The sequence below is a fragment of the Onychostoma macrolepis genome, chromosome 25 (assembly GCF_012432095.1).
Source record: "Onychostoma macrolepis isolate SWU-2019 chromosome 25, ASM1243209v1, whole genome shotgun sequence".
In the NCBI taxonomy this organism is placed as follows: Eukaryota; Metazoa; Chordata; class Actinopteri; order Cypriniformes; family Cyprinidae; genus Onychostoma; species Onychostoma macrolepis.
In genome coordinates, this window is record NC_081179.1 from 6,130,613 (window position 1) to 6,146,143 (window position 15,531).

Here is a 15,531-nt window from a genome sequence, read left to right on the forward strand (position 1 = left end):
TGATGTTTTAGTGCACTTCCTGCAAATATGGAAAAATTTAATATGTGCAGTTTCACATGATTAGTGCAAATTGTCACATGACCAGAGCAGTTTATTTCCTGTTTGCACCTGGAGAAGATGATGGCAGCATCAAAGCTCCAAAACGAGAGGCTAGTAAAGTATGTTAACATAAAGATATGACAAAGATTTTTGGTACACATTATCTTTAAGGTGTCTAGTATTAATATATGAATTCACATATATTCAGTTTTGTTGAGTGTGGTCATAGAATGAGTAAACATGTTGACGGTCACAATAGTGACCGGTGGGTTAACAGTGAACTTAGATATACAATATAAATCCAATTGCAGTTGTTAGTGAAAATTGCAATAAAATGTTGCAATGACAAAATATTGCACTAAATTAAAAGTTCAAATGTTACAAATAAGTTACAATATTGATGTTGTAATACTGGTAGCACTAATATAAAAATTTGATGATGCATTTTACAAAAAAATTAAAAATTTTGAAATATGTTGATGGTTGTATTTTTTTGCCTTTTATCTCAGTATTCTTATCAATGTTGTATTTTTTTTTTAATGCACAATAGCAACCCTAGAATGTGATCAAACAGTTTAAAATAGCTGGGCTAAAATATATAACAATTTTTATGACCACAGAAATATGTTAATTCAGTACTCATCCCACCGGTCACAATTGTGACCGACCATCCAAATGGTCTCCCTTTATTAAATACTTTGAAGAGCTCCCTGGCCTTTAGGATGGAGTAGCCAGTCTCAACCTCCACCTCTTTTTTTATATCTTTTTTCTATATCTTGTTTTATTTATTTATTTCCTTTCCTTTTTCTTTTCTAAAGGTCACCTATTTATTTAATATATCTAGGTTTGAGTATATATGTATGCATGTATATCTGCCTCTGTTACCAGTAATTTTAGTTCCTTTACTATGTTATCTAGACAGGTATTCTGAAAGTGTGTACTTAATTTATTTATTTATTTATTTATGTATTTATTTATTTTTTATTTATTTTTTTCTTAATGAAGATGTACCTCTTCTGCAATTTGTTTTATTTATTTATTTATTTATTGTTTTTATTAATTACTTAATTTATTTATTTATCTTTGGATGTTGTTAGGCCTTTTGCGTTAAATGAAATGGACTGAACAAGCATGGGACACTATTTCTATTCAAAAAAAAAATTAATTAATTAATTTATTTTTTTTCACTGTAAACTCTGAAAATTCTGGAATGTTTTTGACTCAACATTATGTGCCTTTTTTTTTAAGGCCGTGGTTGTGGGGTGGGGGGGAGAGTACTGTTTAAAATTGTAATGTGAAAACTCAATAAACAAAATATTAAAAAACAAACAAAAAAAACAAAAAAATTGTGACCGACCATAAAACACAATTTTTCACACACTTTTCCAAAAAAATCTATTGATTTATAATTATTGATTATTTTAAAGGGTTAATGATGACACGTCATTTGGATATTGTCATGTCGGTTTAAATCATGTAAACTTGTGCATGTTGTTCTTTGTAATAATAAAAGAATGCAACATTTCTCTTGAAGAACATTGCTCATGCTCATTTTTCAAAACTGAGATTTATACATCATCTGAAAGCTTTCCATTGATGTATGGTTTATTAGGATCAGACAATATTTGGCCGATATACAACTATTTGAAAATCTGGAATCTGAGGGTGCAAAAAAAATCGAAATATTGAGAAAATCGCCTTTAAAGTTGTCCAAATGAAGTTCTTAGCAATGCATAGTACTAATCAAAAATTATCTTTTGATATACATATGGTAGGAAATTTACAAAATATCTTCATGGAACATGATCTTTCCTAATGATTTTTGGCATAAAAGAAAAAATCTATAATTTTGACCCATGCAATGTATTTTTGGCTATTGCTACAAATATACCCCAGCGATCCAGGGTCACAAATAACAACTTGAATGGCACACATCACCGCCCAATCATCAAACAGCTCCTCCTGTGTCACTGACCAATCAACAGGCAGCAGCGGTCAGTGACGTTTGAGCATGCGCCGGAAGTGTGGAGGAGCGCTCGGGCTCGGCATGACTTTCTGTCAGGAGCTGCAGGCCGCGAGTCGATCAGGCAGAATGCGGTTTTTAGAGGCATAACAGCGAATTTCTCTCATGACAAGACCGCGCAGCTCGGCTTGAGGCCGCTGGATGGAGAAACAGCAAATATGGCGAGTTAACCGGGTGAGTTAGCGTGTGTCTGAGAGGTCAAATGAAGTGTCCTGTACTTCTGATGGGCGAGGGGAGGGACATAACATAAGCTGCTTTTTGTTTCAGGGGGGTGTCTGGTGTCTTGTGTAATGCGCAATGCGCGTGTGCAGTAGATACCATGCTTCACCATGAAAAGGTCACAATGATTCTGATAAACATTCAGCTCTGTGTCAGAGCCAAATAACTGATGGAGGACAGAAGATAGTGGAAGAAAGAGTGTCTGTTAGATTTGTCATTGGCTATTTATGGTTATGCATGTCATATGAAAAGAGCTGCATCAAGGTAGTGTGGTCCCTCAAAATTCAGTAACATAAAGATTAAATTATTATTTTTAGGAATAAAAAATATTTTTTTTCTATTGGATTTCTACTCTAATGCAATTTTTCCTTTGACAAATTCCCAGTTGTTATAAAGATTTGTCATCAGGTTAATTCTAAATTTAAATAATATATCAATTACATAATATAATATTAATAAAATAATAATTGTCTCCTCTTTAATGTTTACTTTGGCACAACAGGGGTATAATTTAAAAATAAATATTTATTAAAAACTTTTGTTTTAATTCTGACTGGTATAATCCTGAGGAATGTGTGGTATTCTAGTAATTTACAGATTCATATAAAAGGATTACATTCTTTTTAGTAATATAAATGTTTTATTTTTAAATGCCAAGCCCTATTTTTAATTTTTTATTTATTTTGACAAATAAAATTCTGTGGAAACTATGGCATTCTAGTGATTTAGAAATTAATATAGAAATTAAGATTTTCAAAACATTCTGATTTAAGTGTTGTTCATGGTAACAAATATGCAATGCTTCATATAAGCACTACATTCACTTTGTGAATACAACTTTTTATTTTTTAAAAGGTTGGTGGTATTTAATTTGTAATCTAATGCAGTTTTGCCAAGCCTTATTATTCTGGTTAATTAATTCCGAATGTGATGCTATAAATATGATTTTTAATGTTTACTTTGGAACAATAAAGATATCATTTAAAAACAAATATTTATTATTATTATTATCATTTTGACAGGTATAATCCCAGAGAACGTGTGGCATTTTTAGAATTAAAGATTTACATTACATTTAGATTTGCATTATTTCTAAAACGTAATTATTTTTATTTATTATATTTTTATGATGGATGTTGTTTTATTTCACTTTTTATTAACACTTTTTTTTAGTTTTAAAATTTTTAGTTTTGTGCTCGCAGTAAACTTGTTCATCTTCTTCACTGTAACAAAAATGAATACATTTATATTACTAAATAATGCAATTATTAAAAATAAAAATATTTTCATCTCGTTAAAGTTGCCTGTTTAAGATTGAAAATCTTGGTCTTCGATAAGTCTAAAACAATACATCTGTACAAAAAATGCATTTAAAGGGTTCATTCATATAAAAAACCTTCATATAACAAAAATAAAAACTGCTGAGGTGTAAAAATGTGCTTATTTCATAGATTTAAAACGTTCAATATCTGCTTTTTGTTTACACGTGTCAAGAAATTATCTCTTATCTGCAGAGCATATGATTATAGCATAACACTACAGTCACATGACCTTTGAACTCTGTTGAGAAATGTTGTGATTTTGTCATTTCTTCAGGTCGAGCAGGAGCGGAGCGAGTGTGTGAGCGTGTGATTTTGTGTGTGAGGTCATCGGCTGCAATGATGCAACAGAAGCGCAACATTCAGATCATCGAATGGGAGGATCTGGACAAGAGGAAGTTCTACTCTCTGGGCGTCTTCATGACCATGACCACACGGGCCACCGTCTACCCGTTCACCCTGATCCGCACCAGACTGCAGGTCCAGAAGGGGAAGTCGCTCTATAACGGCACCTTTGACGCCTTCTGGAAGATTCTGAAGGCCGAGGGGGCGCGTGGCCTTTACCGAGGGTTCATGGTCAACTCGCTCACGCTGATCTCAGGTCAGGCCTACATCACTACCTACGAGCTGGTGAGGAAATACGTGTCCTGTTACTCGTCCAATAACACGGTCAAGTCTCTGGTGGCGGGCGGCGCGGCCTCGCTGGTGGCCCAGAGCATAACGGTGCCCATCGACGTGGTGTCCCAGCAGCTGATGGTGCAGGGTCAGGGGTGTCAGCTCACACGCTTCAAACTCAAGCCCAAGATGGTGATGGCCACGTCCAAACACAAAGTAACGTTTGGCCAGACCAGAGACATTGTGGTGCAGATTTTCCACGCGGATGGATTCCGGGGCTTTTATCGTGGATATGTGGCGTCGCTCCTCACCTACATACCCAACAGCGCCATCTGGTGGCCGTTTTATCACTTTTATGGAGGTAAACAAAATGTGTGACCCTGGACCACAAAAACCAGTCATAAGGGTCAGTTTTTTGAAAGTGAGAGTTATACATCTTCTATAAGCTTTCCATTGATGTATGGTTTGAAATTCTATTTGAAAATCTGGAATCTGAGGGTGCAAAAAAATCTAAATATTGAGAACATCGCCGTTAAAGTTGTCTAAATTAAGTCCTTAGCAATGCATATTACTAGTCAGAAATGAAGTTTTGATATATTTACGGTAGAAAATCTACAAAATATCTTCATGGAATATGATCTTTACTTAATATCCTAATGATTCTTGGCATAAAAGAAAAATTGATAATTTTGACCCATACAATGTATTTTTGGCTATTGCTACAAATATACCCCAGCGACTTAAGACTGCTTTTGTGGTCCAGGGTCACATAATTAATGATGCAGAAAAAAAATTGGATCCCAACATTAAAACTGATATTAAAGCTTTAATTTAGCTGAAAACCTTATTGAAAAGAAGAATAATCAATGAATTAATAATCAATGAATAATCAATGAATTAATACAATTAATTTAATAATCAGCACTCAAATAAGAGTTGCATATAAACATTTAAAAAATAACCAACCATTTAAAAAATAAGAACACATTTTTAATACTAAAAAGAATGTTGCACTTAAAAGAAATGTTGCTTTTTTGTTACAATGAACAATATGAACAAGTTGACATTGTTGAAGTTTTTATATGAACTTTTTAATGATAAAATGATCCAGTTCATCGTTGAAATATAAACATTTAAATGGCCGTCATAACTTGTTTTCATAACAGATGTATTCAAACTGACAACAGGTTAAGCAAAATATATCCTGAATAAGTAATATTCATTTGGTTATTTGTTTTAATATTGAAAATCAGTATCTTTGGAAAAAATCTATGTGACATTTATTATTCAAACATACAATAAAAAACGACGACATTAAGATAAGTAAAAAATATATTAAAAAATGAACATCCAGTATGTATTATAATGCATATATTTAGGACCGTGCTCATCTCCAGATTATTATAATTTTTTTTAGTTGACTGTCAAGTTTATGGACATTGAATGGCTTTCCTGAGGTTAATGTAACATTACGTGAGATTGTTTACAAGCTATTGGCATCTTTAAGCGTATTTTTCATATTTCAGTAAATTATACTCTTTCTTTCAATGTAATCTCTGATGTTCATTCATGTTTATTTTTTTAACCACCATAAAAGAGGAAGAGATGGCGGATTTACATTCCGTGGGTCTGTAAATATACTGCCTTTAGTCACCGTACTGTGCGGTATTTCATTGTGTAAAATCTTATTTGTCATGGTCAAGATGTCAACTACACTACCTCAGCACTTGTCGCCTCCTGCTTAAAGGGTTAATTCACCCCAAAATGATACGCGTGCTTTCCCCTAAGCGTGAACAATGCTGATTACGCCGATTATGTTCATGCTCGTGCTTCCCCCCCCAAACATAAACAACGCTGATTACGCTCTTAGGTTACTCTCCAAAATGGCTGAAGACGTAACTCGGGGGAGAAGAATTGTTAAATAAATTGTTATTTTTGTTTTCTTTGCGCGCACAAAGTATTCTCGTTGCTTCGCAAAATTGAAGTTGAGCCACTGATGTCACATGGACAGTTTTACCGATGTCCTTACTACGTTTCTGGACCTGGGAACATTTCAGTTGCGTTGCTGTCTGTGCAGGGTCAGAGAATGCTCAGATTCCATCAAAAATATCTTAATTCGTGTTCAGAAGATGAACGAAGGTCTTACGGGTTTGAAATGACATGAGGGTGAGTAATTAATGACAGAATTTTCATTTTGGGGTGAATTAACCCTTTAATTGCACGTAATGTTTATTTTTCACACACAGAATGTCTGCATTTATGCACATCTGGTGTCCTCTGTGTACTGTGTTGTATAGCATATTGTATATTGCATTGTGTATAGTGTATTGTATAGCGTATTATGTATATTATATTGTATAATAGTACAGTCTTTAGTGTTTAATGTGTGTGCAGACTCGTACATGGTACACCACTATTTGTATGTATCAAGAAGGCACCGCCACCTAACTTTCATTGTACATGTACAGTAACAATAAAGTTCTCTCTCTCTCTTTCCAGAGCAGCTCTCCAGACTGGCTCCAGCGGACTGTCCGCACCTCCTCCTGCAGGCCGTGGCGGGACCGATGGCTGCAGCTACAGCCTCCACCCTCACAAACCCCATGGATGTGGTCCGAGCCCGAGTACAGGTAGAAACTCACCCATAACCTGCTGGAATTCATATTGTTATTATTTAAGTATAAGGCAGTAAGATGTTTTTTTTAATGGTTTTGAAAGAAGTTACTTATGCTCTCCAATACTGCTTTATTTGATCAAAAGTACAGTAAAAACAGTAATATTGTGAAATGTTATCGCAATTTAAAATTTAGTTTTTAAATAAAATAAAGTTATTCCTGTGATCTTTTTTCTTCTTCAGTGTCATATGATCATTTAGAAATCATTCTAATATGCTGATTTGCTGCTCAAGAAACATTTATTATTATTTCAGGATTTTTTATTTATTTTATTTTTAGATGAACAGAAAGTTCAAAAGAGCAGCATATTTGAAACAGAAATATTTTGTAAAATTATAATGTACAATCCTTGCTAAATAAAAGTACTAATTTCTTTCACAAAAAGTCTTACTCGCACCAAACCTCTGAATAATAGTATATAAAAAGGTCATATTCTTTATTTTTATTTATTTATTTTACATCATTTTAAAATGCTTAAAATATATTTATTTAAATTAGGGTTGTTATTATAGTTATATTATAGTTGAAACATTACTTGAAATGAAATATAAAAAATAAAATTTAATATTTCTCATTTAGTATTTTCTATTTCTTCTACTATTTTCTTCTAATTTATATTTAGTTTAACTTGAAATACTAAAATAACATATTATTAAAATTAAACTGTTATAGACATAAAAACTAATGAAAATGGCAAAAGCATTAAATTACTAGAACATTCATTAAAAGTGAAAACAGAAAATATAACAATCTATTTTTAAATATTGACAAAAAACTGTAGCAGTATATCAATAATGCAAAATGACAGATTTGTTTTAATAGATTTATTAATGTATTAAACATGTATGCATAATTTATTCTTATTCATTTTAACAGACTACTTTAAGTAACTTTAAGACTTCTATATGTAAATAACATAAATGTTAACTTTAAGATAAAGTAGATAATACGTTGCTTAATAGCAATTGTATGTTAATGTGCTCATAACCATAATGTGCTCATTTCTGAATGAGACATTTTTGCTTGTATTTCAAAAGAGCAAAATGGTTCTTGTTGATATGGCTCATTAAAATGATTGATGTAATTACTGTAGATTTAAGCTTTGTGAGTTAATGCACTGTGTGTGTGTGTGTGTTTGCAGGTCGAAGGTCGTTCGTCTGTGATGGAGACGTTTAAGCAGCTCCTGGCTGAAGAGGGCATGTGGGGTCTCTCCAAGGGTTTGTCTGCACGCATCATTTCCTCCATGCCCACGTCAGTCATGATTGTCATCGGGTACGAGACACTAAAGAGACTCAGTCTGCGGCCTGAACTGGTGGACAGCAGACACTGGTGAAAACGCACATACCTCAGCCTTTTAAACTGTTGCCTTTTATTATTTTCACGTTTTATGAGGACCAGGCAATAATCGGCGCTCAAATGTGAAGCTATATTTCCTCTCTCCCTTTTTTGTGGATTTTGTATATTTTGTAACCTGTGAACTCAGTTGAGCGCATCCGGCCCAAACTAGTATTTTGTAATGAGACATCATGGAACACCTTACTTGTGCTTTTCGCCTGGAATGTGTTTGTTTATCAGAGGTTTTGAAGTGAAAATCATTTTGAAATGGTGACTTTGACACTTTCTTCTGAGTCTCATGCAGTGCTCTTCACTTCATCTGACAGGAAGTGAGATCATCACATCTGTTACATTGATGGGAAGAATGAGAACATGTATGGCTTTTCACACTTGAAACCCTGGGTCGTTTTTAACCCTAGCAAATAGTCAGTATTGTCTTATTTACAAGGTTATTAATATTGTTTGTATAAGAGCTCTCAGTCTTCTGAAACACTAAATATTGTCTAATTTAATGTTCCAGTTTAAGTGTTGATCTCATGTGTAAGAGTTTTGTGACTTTTCACATGAATATTGAACCTCATGTCTCTGTGCTCATGAATATTTAATGAGGCAATAACTGACTAAACATTTAACTAGCATTTCCATGGTCATGAAAATCTGGAAATATCAGTGCATATTAAAAGTAATAAGGCAATTCATTTTTAAATTCAGACTTGGAAAACAAATTTACTAATTATATATTAAGCTCAGCTCTTAAATATTGAAATAGGCTGAAATTATTGATAAAATCTTTTATCTGTTGATCAAAAAAAAACAACAACTGTAAAAACATGTAAATTAATTTTAAAAGTGGTCTTTACCCAGGGTTAAACGTTACGTGAAAAGCCTTGTGAGAAAAATGAGTCATGTTCTCTTGAATGATATTTCAGTCTGATTGAATCTTCTTTGAATTGTCATATTTTGTGTTTGTTTTATGCCTTGTCTTTAACAGTCAGCAATTTTGGGGCCAAAGCTTTTACAGTTTAAATGCTTTATAAATGTGCTTCATGTTTTAAAAATAACTGCCGTAGTCGTTTTTGTCTATAAGATTGTTTCTAACTGATCCTTTGTGTCTCAATGGAGAGTGAATTAAATGAGAATGAAACACTTTGTGATTTTTTTTGCTAGTGCTGCTCACATGAAAGTGACGTGACAGGTGGCCAAGTCGGAATTTGTGCTCTGCATTTAACCCATCCAAAGTGCACGCACACACACACACGCACACACACACACACACACACACGCACGCACAGACACAGAGCAGTGTGAACAGCCGAAAGGGTTCAACATTCAAACAAGTTCTACTTTGGATCTTTATGTATCATAATTCATTTTTACACACGTTTGCTATAATACAGACCAAACTATCAAGGACTCTGAATTGGCACAGTAACATTTAGTGTCCTGTAGAGGGCAGACAGCGATCAGTTTTGTGAAAAAGCTGGAAAGATCAGGGAATTTAACATTTTGATTTTAAGTAATTAAACTCTATAATGAATATACATTTCATAATAAAATACATATCCTACTAAAAATGTCACACAACACCATTGGTCAAAATGAATGTGTGAATCCTGAACAAGACAAACAGCAACAACTAAAAAAAAAAAGACATTTATTTGTATCACCATATACAGATGTTGAAGTTGGCAATGAAATAAAAAAAAATCATTTATGCATGCTGTGGTCTTGAGAGGCTGTGACTCTTACAGAGCTTCATCAGGAGGCTGTAGTTTTGTGGTGATTCACATGGGACAGTCGTAAACATGGATGGCTCTGTCATCACCCGCAGACACTATTTTAGAGCCCGTAGGGTTGTACTTCACACTCCAAACCTGCAAATACACACATATTTGAACATAAGCATGCCCTAAAAAAATACAGTAATATTGCAAAATATTATTACGATTTAAAATACCCTTTTTCTATTGTAATATATTTTAAAATGTAATTTATTCCTGTGATGCAAAGCTGAATTTCAGCATCATTACTCCAGTCTTCAGTGTCACATTCTAATATTTGCTACTCAAGTAAAGGTCTTTGCACACTGAGTCCGAAGTTTTCGTATGCGTGTTTTCATATTCTTCATCCTTTCCTATCAAAATGCTTGCTACAGATGCGAAAACGCAGAAAATCGAACCTGATCCGAATTTTTTATGACGGACGAAAGTTTCAGAGGCAGTGTGTAAACGTGATTGACACAACGTGAGGTCGTATTTATTTGGTAACGTGCGAAAATTTTGGACTCGGTGTGCAATGACCTTAACATTTCTTATCAATGTTGAAAACAGTTATGCTGCTTAATATTTTTGTGGAAACCGTGATGCATCTCTCACCTGATCCTGATGATCAAAGAATGTATTTACACAGGATCTGCTGCTTGTGTCCCACACTTTTACACTCTTATCAGACGAACTAAAAAAAGAAACAAACAACAGTTAAGAACACAAACTACATTTTAAATTCCCGTTCATCTGAAGTGCATCAACTCTTGCCTGGACACAAAGTGTGTGTCATCGGGTGAAAAGGCCACGTTCAGCACCCAGGATCCGTGACCGCTGAGAGTGCCGGCCAGGTTAGCGTGCTGCCTGTGAGACACACACAAACAACCAGACCGTGAGATTCAAATGTGTTAGGAGGCCAAAGATGCACACAAATTTGCAACTTACACGTCATAAATCTTGATGTAGCCGTCGTCTGACGCGGTTACCAGCAGCTGAGAGTCTGGAGAGAAAGTCAGAGACCGGATAGGCATCGCATGCCCTGGGGAAAAAAACTTACATTAATCCCACAATTTGGCTACTGTACCTTTAAGATGTCTGAATGTAAATAGTATAGCATAAGCAGTAATAAAGCAGTACAAATATACATAAGTGGACAAAGTTTGGAATAATTATGATTTTATGTTTTTGAAAGAAGTCTCTTGTGCTCATCAAGGCTGCATTTGTTTGATCAAAGATACAGTAAAACTGAAAAATATTAATATTAAAAAGAGTTGTTTTCTATTGTAATTTTCAGCATCATTACTCCAGTCTTCAGTGTCACATGATCCTTCAGAAATCATTCGAATATGCTGATTTGCTGCTCAAGAAACATTTTTGATTATTATTCACATTTTTTGGGGGGGGTGAAAGCTGTGATACACATACCATTCTAATTTTTGGGGAGAGTAAGATTTAAAAAAATTATTTAGCAAGGATAAATTAAATTGATCAAAAGTGACAGTAAAGACTTACTAGATGTTACAAAAGATTTATATTTCAAATAAATGCTGCTATTTTGAACTTTCTTTTCATCAAAGAATCCTGAAAAATTTATTTTTTTGCCATCACAGGAATAAATTACATTTTAAAATATACTAAAATCGAAAACAGTTCTTTTAAAGTGCAATAATATTGTAAATTATTCCAAACTTTTGACCGCCAGTGTAATACAATAAAAACTGAACTACATCTAACATTCAACATTATTACCAGCTGTACTTGCTGGAGCAAATGAAAGGGATGAGTGAGCGATGGAAGGATGCAGGAAGACAAAGAGGAAAAATGGAGTCGCTCGGTGACAGGAGCCGAGGTTTACGACCCTTGAGGGACGGCCAGAGACGCAAACAGGTTTTTCCACCGCATTCACATAACCCATAATCACCCTAAATGCATCTAGCAGACTAACGGACAGAACGTCTACAGAGGGTTTTAATAAAGGAAACTAAAGATGGCTTGAATCACGTGGGAGACGATTTTCACCTTCCAGCGTGTGCAGGAGTTTCCCAGTCGCAATATCAAAGATATTAATGATTCCGTCTATAGCACCGCTGGCTAAGTACTTTCCATCTGGACTCTAGAGAGAGAGAGAGAGACAATTATTAGGGTCTGGAAAACTTTATATTGTATGGAAAATCAGCGTTTTCTCAAATATTCATTCTAATGTGTCATTTGTGAAATCAGTTCCTTTTTACACACTGAAGCTCACTGTTAAACTGGTACTTATTTATATGCTACCCACAATTTTTAACCAATACATATTTAGGATTTTTTTTTCCAATACTTCATATGTGGTTTGATTACTGGATTAGCAATTACACTCAAAAAGACGTTTTTTGCTGACAAACATTTTTAGAGCTGAGCATGACAAAACATTTATATATTCAATATAGGCTTTTTAAAAAATGTTTTAATTGAATTCATTGGATTATTATTAAACCTTGTTATTTAGCATTTGAACAAGAACATATTCTAAATAAATAAATACAATAATTATTTTTCAAAATTAAATGTGATATACACTACAGTTTCAAGGTTTGGAGTATGTAAAATTTTTTCTTTGAAAGGAATTATTTTTATTCTGCAAGGATACATTAAATCGACAGTAAAGTGACAGTAAAGACAATTATAATGTTACAAAAGTTATTTTGTTCCTTTGAACTTTCTATTAATCAAAACAAACAAACAAAAAAACCAGTTTCCACTAAAATATTAAGCAACACAACTATTTTCAACAATGATAATAATCAGAAATGTTCATTGAGCAGCAAATCAGCGTATTAGAGTGATTTCTGGAGGATCATGTGACACTGAAGACTGGAGTAATGATGCTGAAAATTCAGCTTTGCATCACAGGAACTAAATTACATTTTTAAATATATTCAAATAGAACAGTTATTTTAAATTGTAATAATATTACTGTACATTACTGTAAAACCTTACCAACTCCAAACTTTGTTTATATAGAATTCAAAATATATTTAAAAAAATTTATATTTTAATGATACAATTCAGTACAAAAGGATAAAATGATTCTAGCCCAACATTATTATCCACTGAATATTCAGTTTTTTGTTTAACAGAAATAAATCATCAGTGACACTGGCTTTAGATGAGATTAATGTTGTCCATGCAGCATTATTCCAGACACTCAGAGACTCTTACGTAGGCGATACTCAGAATGAATTTCCCTCTGGTGTCCAGCGAATGCTCCTTTTTCCCACTTTCCACGCCGAAGATGTTGACCTTCCCTAGATGGCTGCCGGTGGCGATGTATTTGGAGTCAGGAGAAAAGGCGACTGTCCAGGCATCAACTGCAGACGGTATAGTAAGAGTTCATCAGTGTTATTTTAGTATATTTAGATACTAGAGTTTACTTTAAAATTTTTTTTTTTTTTTAAGTTTTAGCAATTTGTTTCCGTTAATTTAGTTCATTTTCAACAAATTTTTAGTTAGGGTTTTTAATATTTTATTTCGGTTAATGTTTATTTTACTTCAAATATCAAAAATGGTCTGATACGCTTTTAGTTTTAATTTTAGTTAATGACATTAACCTTGCATCACACTCACACATTTAAAACTATCTTTGAAAAGAAAGAAATAAGCAGCTCACCAGGGCCTGCATCCATGGACTTGATCTGTTTGCCCGTCTCCAGATCCCAGAGCCGGATGTGAGCGTCTAGAGAGCTGGAGGCGGCGATCGCTCCGTTTTGACTGATGTCCACCGACACCACACCCAGCTGGTGACCCTCCAGCGTCCACTGCAGCTCCAGCTTCTCATCCGACCTGCGAGCCATCAGAACAAGTGGCGTATGTTCAGACACAAACACTTTTTTAATCAATAATTGGATTGCACTTCATTCATTGATTTACCATTTCCACACTTTCACCAGGTCGTCCAAAGAGCCGGTCACAATGGTTTCTGACCCATCCTTCTCGCTGCGACCCCATGCCGCCGTCCAGATGGCATCTTCATGAGCTGCAGAAACACAGAGATCTATTGGCTGTGCCCAAATATGCTGCCTAGATAGACAGCTCACTAGATTTTGGGCTCTAAATCAGAACAGATGACTAAGTGTGTGTTTGTGGACTCACCATGCTCCTGCTTGAATAGTATACTGTACTAAAAACAGAACAATTAACATATTTATATCACACTCAATCATTATTCTGATCACCATTTATACAGTAAGACAGAAAAGGTGCAAGGGTTTGTTCATATTTGAGCTGAATTTACCTGTGTGCTCATAGTCTCCGTATCAAAAGCTGTTTGTAATGGAAACGAGCTCCTTTGAGTTTCTAAGCGCGTGTGTGAGCTGGATTATGAGTTATTCTGAGTTTATAAACTCACTTCATGCAAAACTGCTAGCGTAGTTTAGCTTATGACTAAATATACTGCCTCTGTAAGGCTTCGACGCGTCCTGAAGAAGTTTTAGCGCGCTCGCGGTAAAGTCAGATAATCCTTAAGATTTGTTACATACATGCGATAAAGAATCAAAGCGCTTTATTAACAATAATAAACACCCGCACCGATGCTGCCTAGAGAGCGGCCATGACACCTGCGCGCAAAGTACCATGGGAACAATCGCCTGACTCCGCCCTCCCTGAACTGGCTTTCAAAAAGTGATGATAGATGCCATTGATAGTAATCAAATAGTAGTAGTAGTAATAATAATAATAAATGTAATTATAAATAAAATAAAATAAAAAATGGTAAGTATAATCAATTTAAAAATAATTTAAATAAAAACAAATAAATTCAAATATAACACATAAATAAAAACTAAATAAATGCTAAGTACGAAAAATCTACACAATATTATAAATAATCAGTACAGTGATAGTAATAGTACCAGTATTTAAAATAAAATAAAAAAACAAAGCAAAATGAGTGATAATAATATAATAAATGTATTTATTATTTTTTAAATAAACAAACAAACAATATTATCAAAGCATCCATACAAATAACAGATACTAGTGATATGAATGTAATAACAGTACCAATAAAACACATAAAAGATAATATAATAATAAATGATAAAATAAATAAATATGTATAATAAATTTTAAATAAATATTTTAAATAAAAACAAATACATGAAAATAGAATAATAATACGTTTTATTAGATAGATAGATAGACGGATGGATAGATAGATAGATATAAATAAATTCAATACAATACAATACAATATTGTTATAGCATGAATACAAATAACAGGTAGCACTGATAGTAATTAAATAATACTATCAATATTTAAAATTAAAATAAATAACATAATAATAAACATGAAATGTATTAATCGTTTACAAAATTAAATAAATGCTAACTATAATACATTTAAATGTTAAAACAAAAACATAATAAAAATTATTTAGCTTGTTTTATTGGATTGACCTCTTTTATTGCTTTGTATTTGGTGGTTATTGTCAGAGTTTCTAAAATTAGATATTTTAAAATGGATATTTGTTCTATTTTTATGCCAACTTAAAAATAATTCCTTTCTG

General features: G+C 33.5%; 2 protein-coding genes across 4 annotated transcripts; one reads left to right on the top strand and one right to left on the bottom strand.

Annotated features, from left to right (window-relative positions):
• Positions 1–1,996: 1,996 nt before the first annotated feature.
• slc25a44a (solute carrier family 25 member 44a) lies at positions 1,997–9,379 on the top strand. Of its 3 annotated transcripts, none has more exons than XM_058766974.1 (4): positions 1,997–2,236; positions 3,878–4,576; positions 6,720–6,842; positions 8,029–8,200. In XM_058766974.1, the coding sequence occupies exons 2-4, from the start codon at positions 3,940–3,942 to the stop codon at positions 8,061–8,063; spliced, it is 795 nt and encodes a 264-aa protein (XP_058622957.1). In that variant the 5' UTR covers positions 1,997–2,236; positions 3,878–3,939; the 3' UTR covers positions 8,064–8,200. The 3 variants fall into 3 exon arrangements, with proteins under 3 accessions (XP_058622957.1, XP_058622955.1, XP_058622956.1); XM_058766972.1 differs by having other exon boundaries at positions 2,003–2,236; positions 6,715–6,842; positions 8,029–9,379; XM_058766973.1 differs by lacking the exon at positions 1,997–2,236 and adding an exon at positions 2,406–2,545 and having other exon boundaries at positions 6,715–6,842; positions 8,029–9,379.
• Positions 9,380–9,560: 181 nt separating this feature from the next.
• skic8 (SKI8 subunit of superkiller complex) lies at positions 9,561–14,629 on the bottom strand. The gene is made up of 10 exons (XM_058766975.1): positions 14,259–14,629; positions 14,117–14,144; positions 13,895–14,000; positions 13,635–13,807; positions 13,187–13,335; positions 12,005–12,098; positions 10,931–11,024; positions 10,757–10,849; positions 10,598–10,676; positions 9,561–10,096 (listed from the first exon to the last, which is right to left on the bottom strand). The coding sequence occupies exons 1-10, from the start codon at positions 14,268–14,270 to the stop codon at positions 10,007–10,009; spliced, it is 918 nt and encodes a 305-aa protein (XP_058622958.1). The 5' UTR covers positions 14,271–14,629; the 3' UTR covers positions 9,561–10,006.
• Between the last annotated feature and the right edge of the window lie 902 nt (positions 14,630–15,531).

Bases quoted from the DNA above. Each gene is read 5' to 3' on its own strand.
- slc25a44a (XM_058766972.1), top strand. From the start codon at position 3,940: ATGATGCAACAGAAGCGCAACATTCAGATCATCGAATGGGAGGATCTG. The intron at 4,577-6,714 runs GTAAACAAAATG...CTCTCTTTCCAG, and splicing joins GTTTTATCACTTTTATGGAG to AGCAGCTCTCCAGACTGGCT. The intron at 6,843-8,028 runs GTAGAAACTCAC...GTGTGTTTGCAG, and splicing joins TGGTCCGAGCCCGAGTACAG to GTCGAAGGTCGTTCGTCTGT.
- skic8 (XM_058766975.1), bottom strand. The intron at 14,001-14,116 runs GTGAGTCCACAA...GTGTTTCTGCAG, and splicing joins ACTATTCAAGCAGGAGCATG to CTCATGAAGATGCCATCTGG. The intron at 10,850-10,930 runs GTAAGTTGCAAA...TGTGTCTCACAG, and splicing joins TACATCAAGATTTATGACGT to GCAGCACGCTAACCTGGCCG.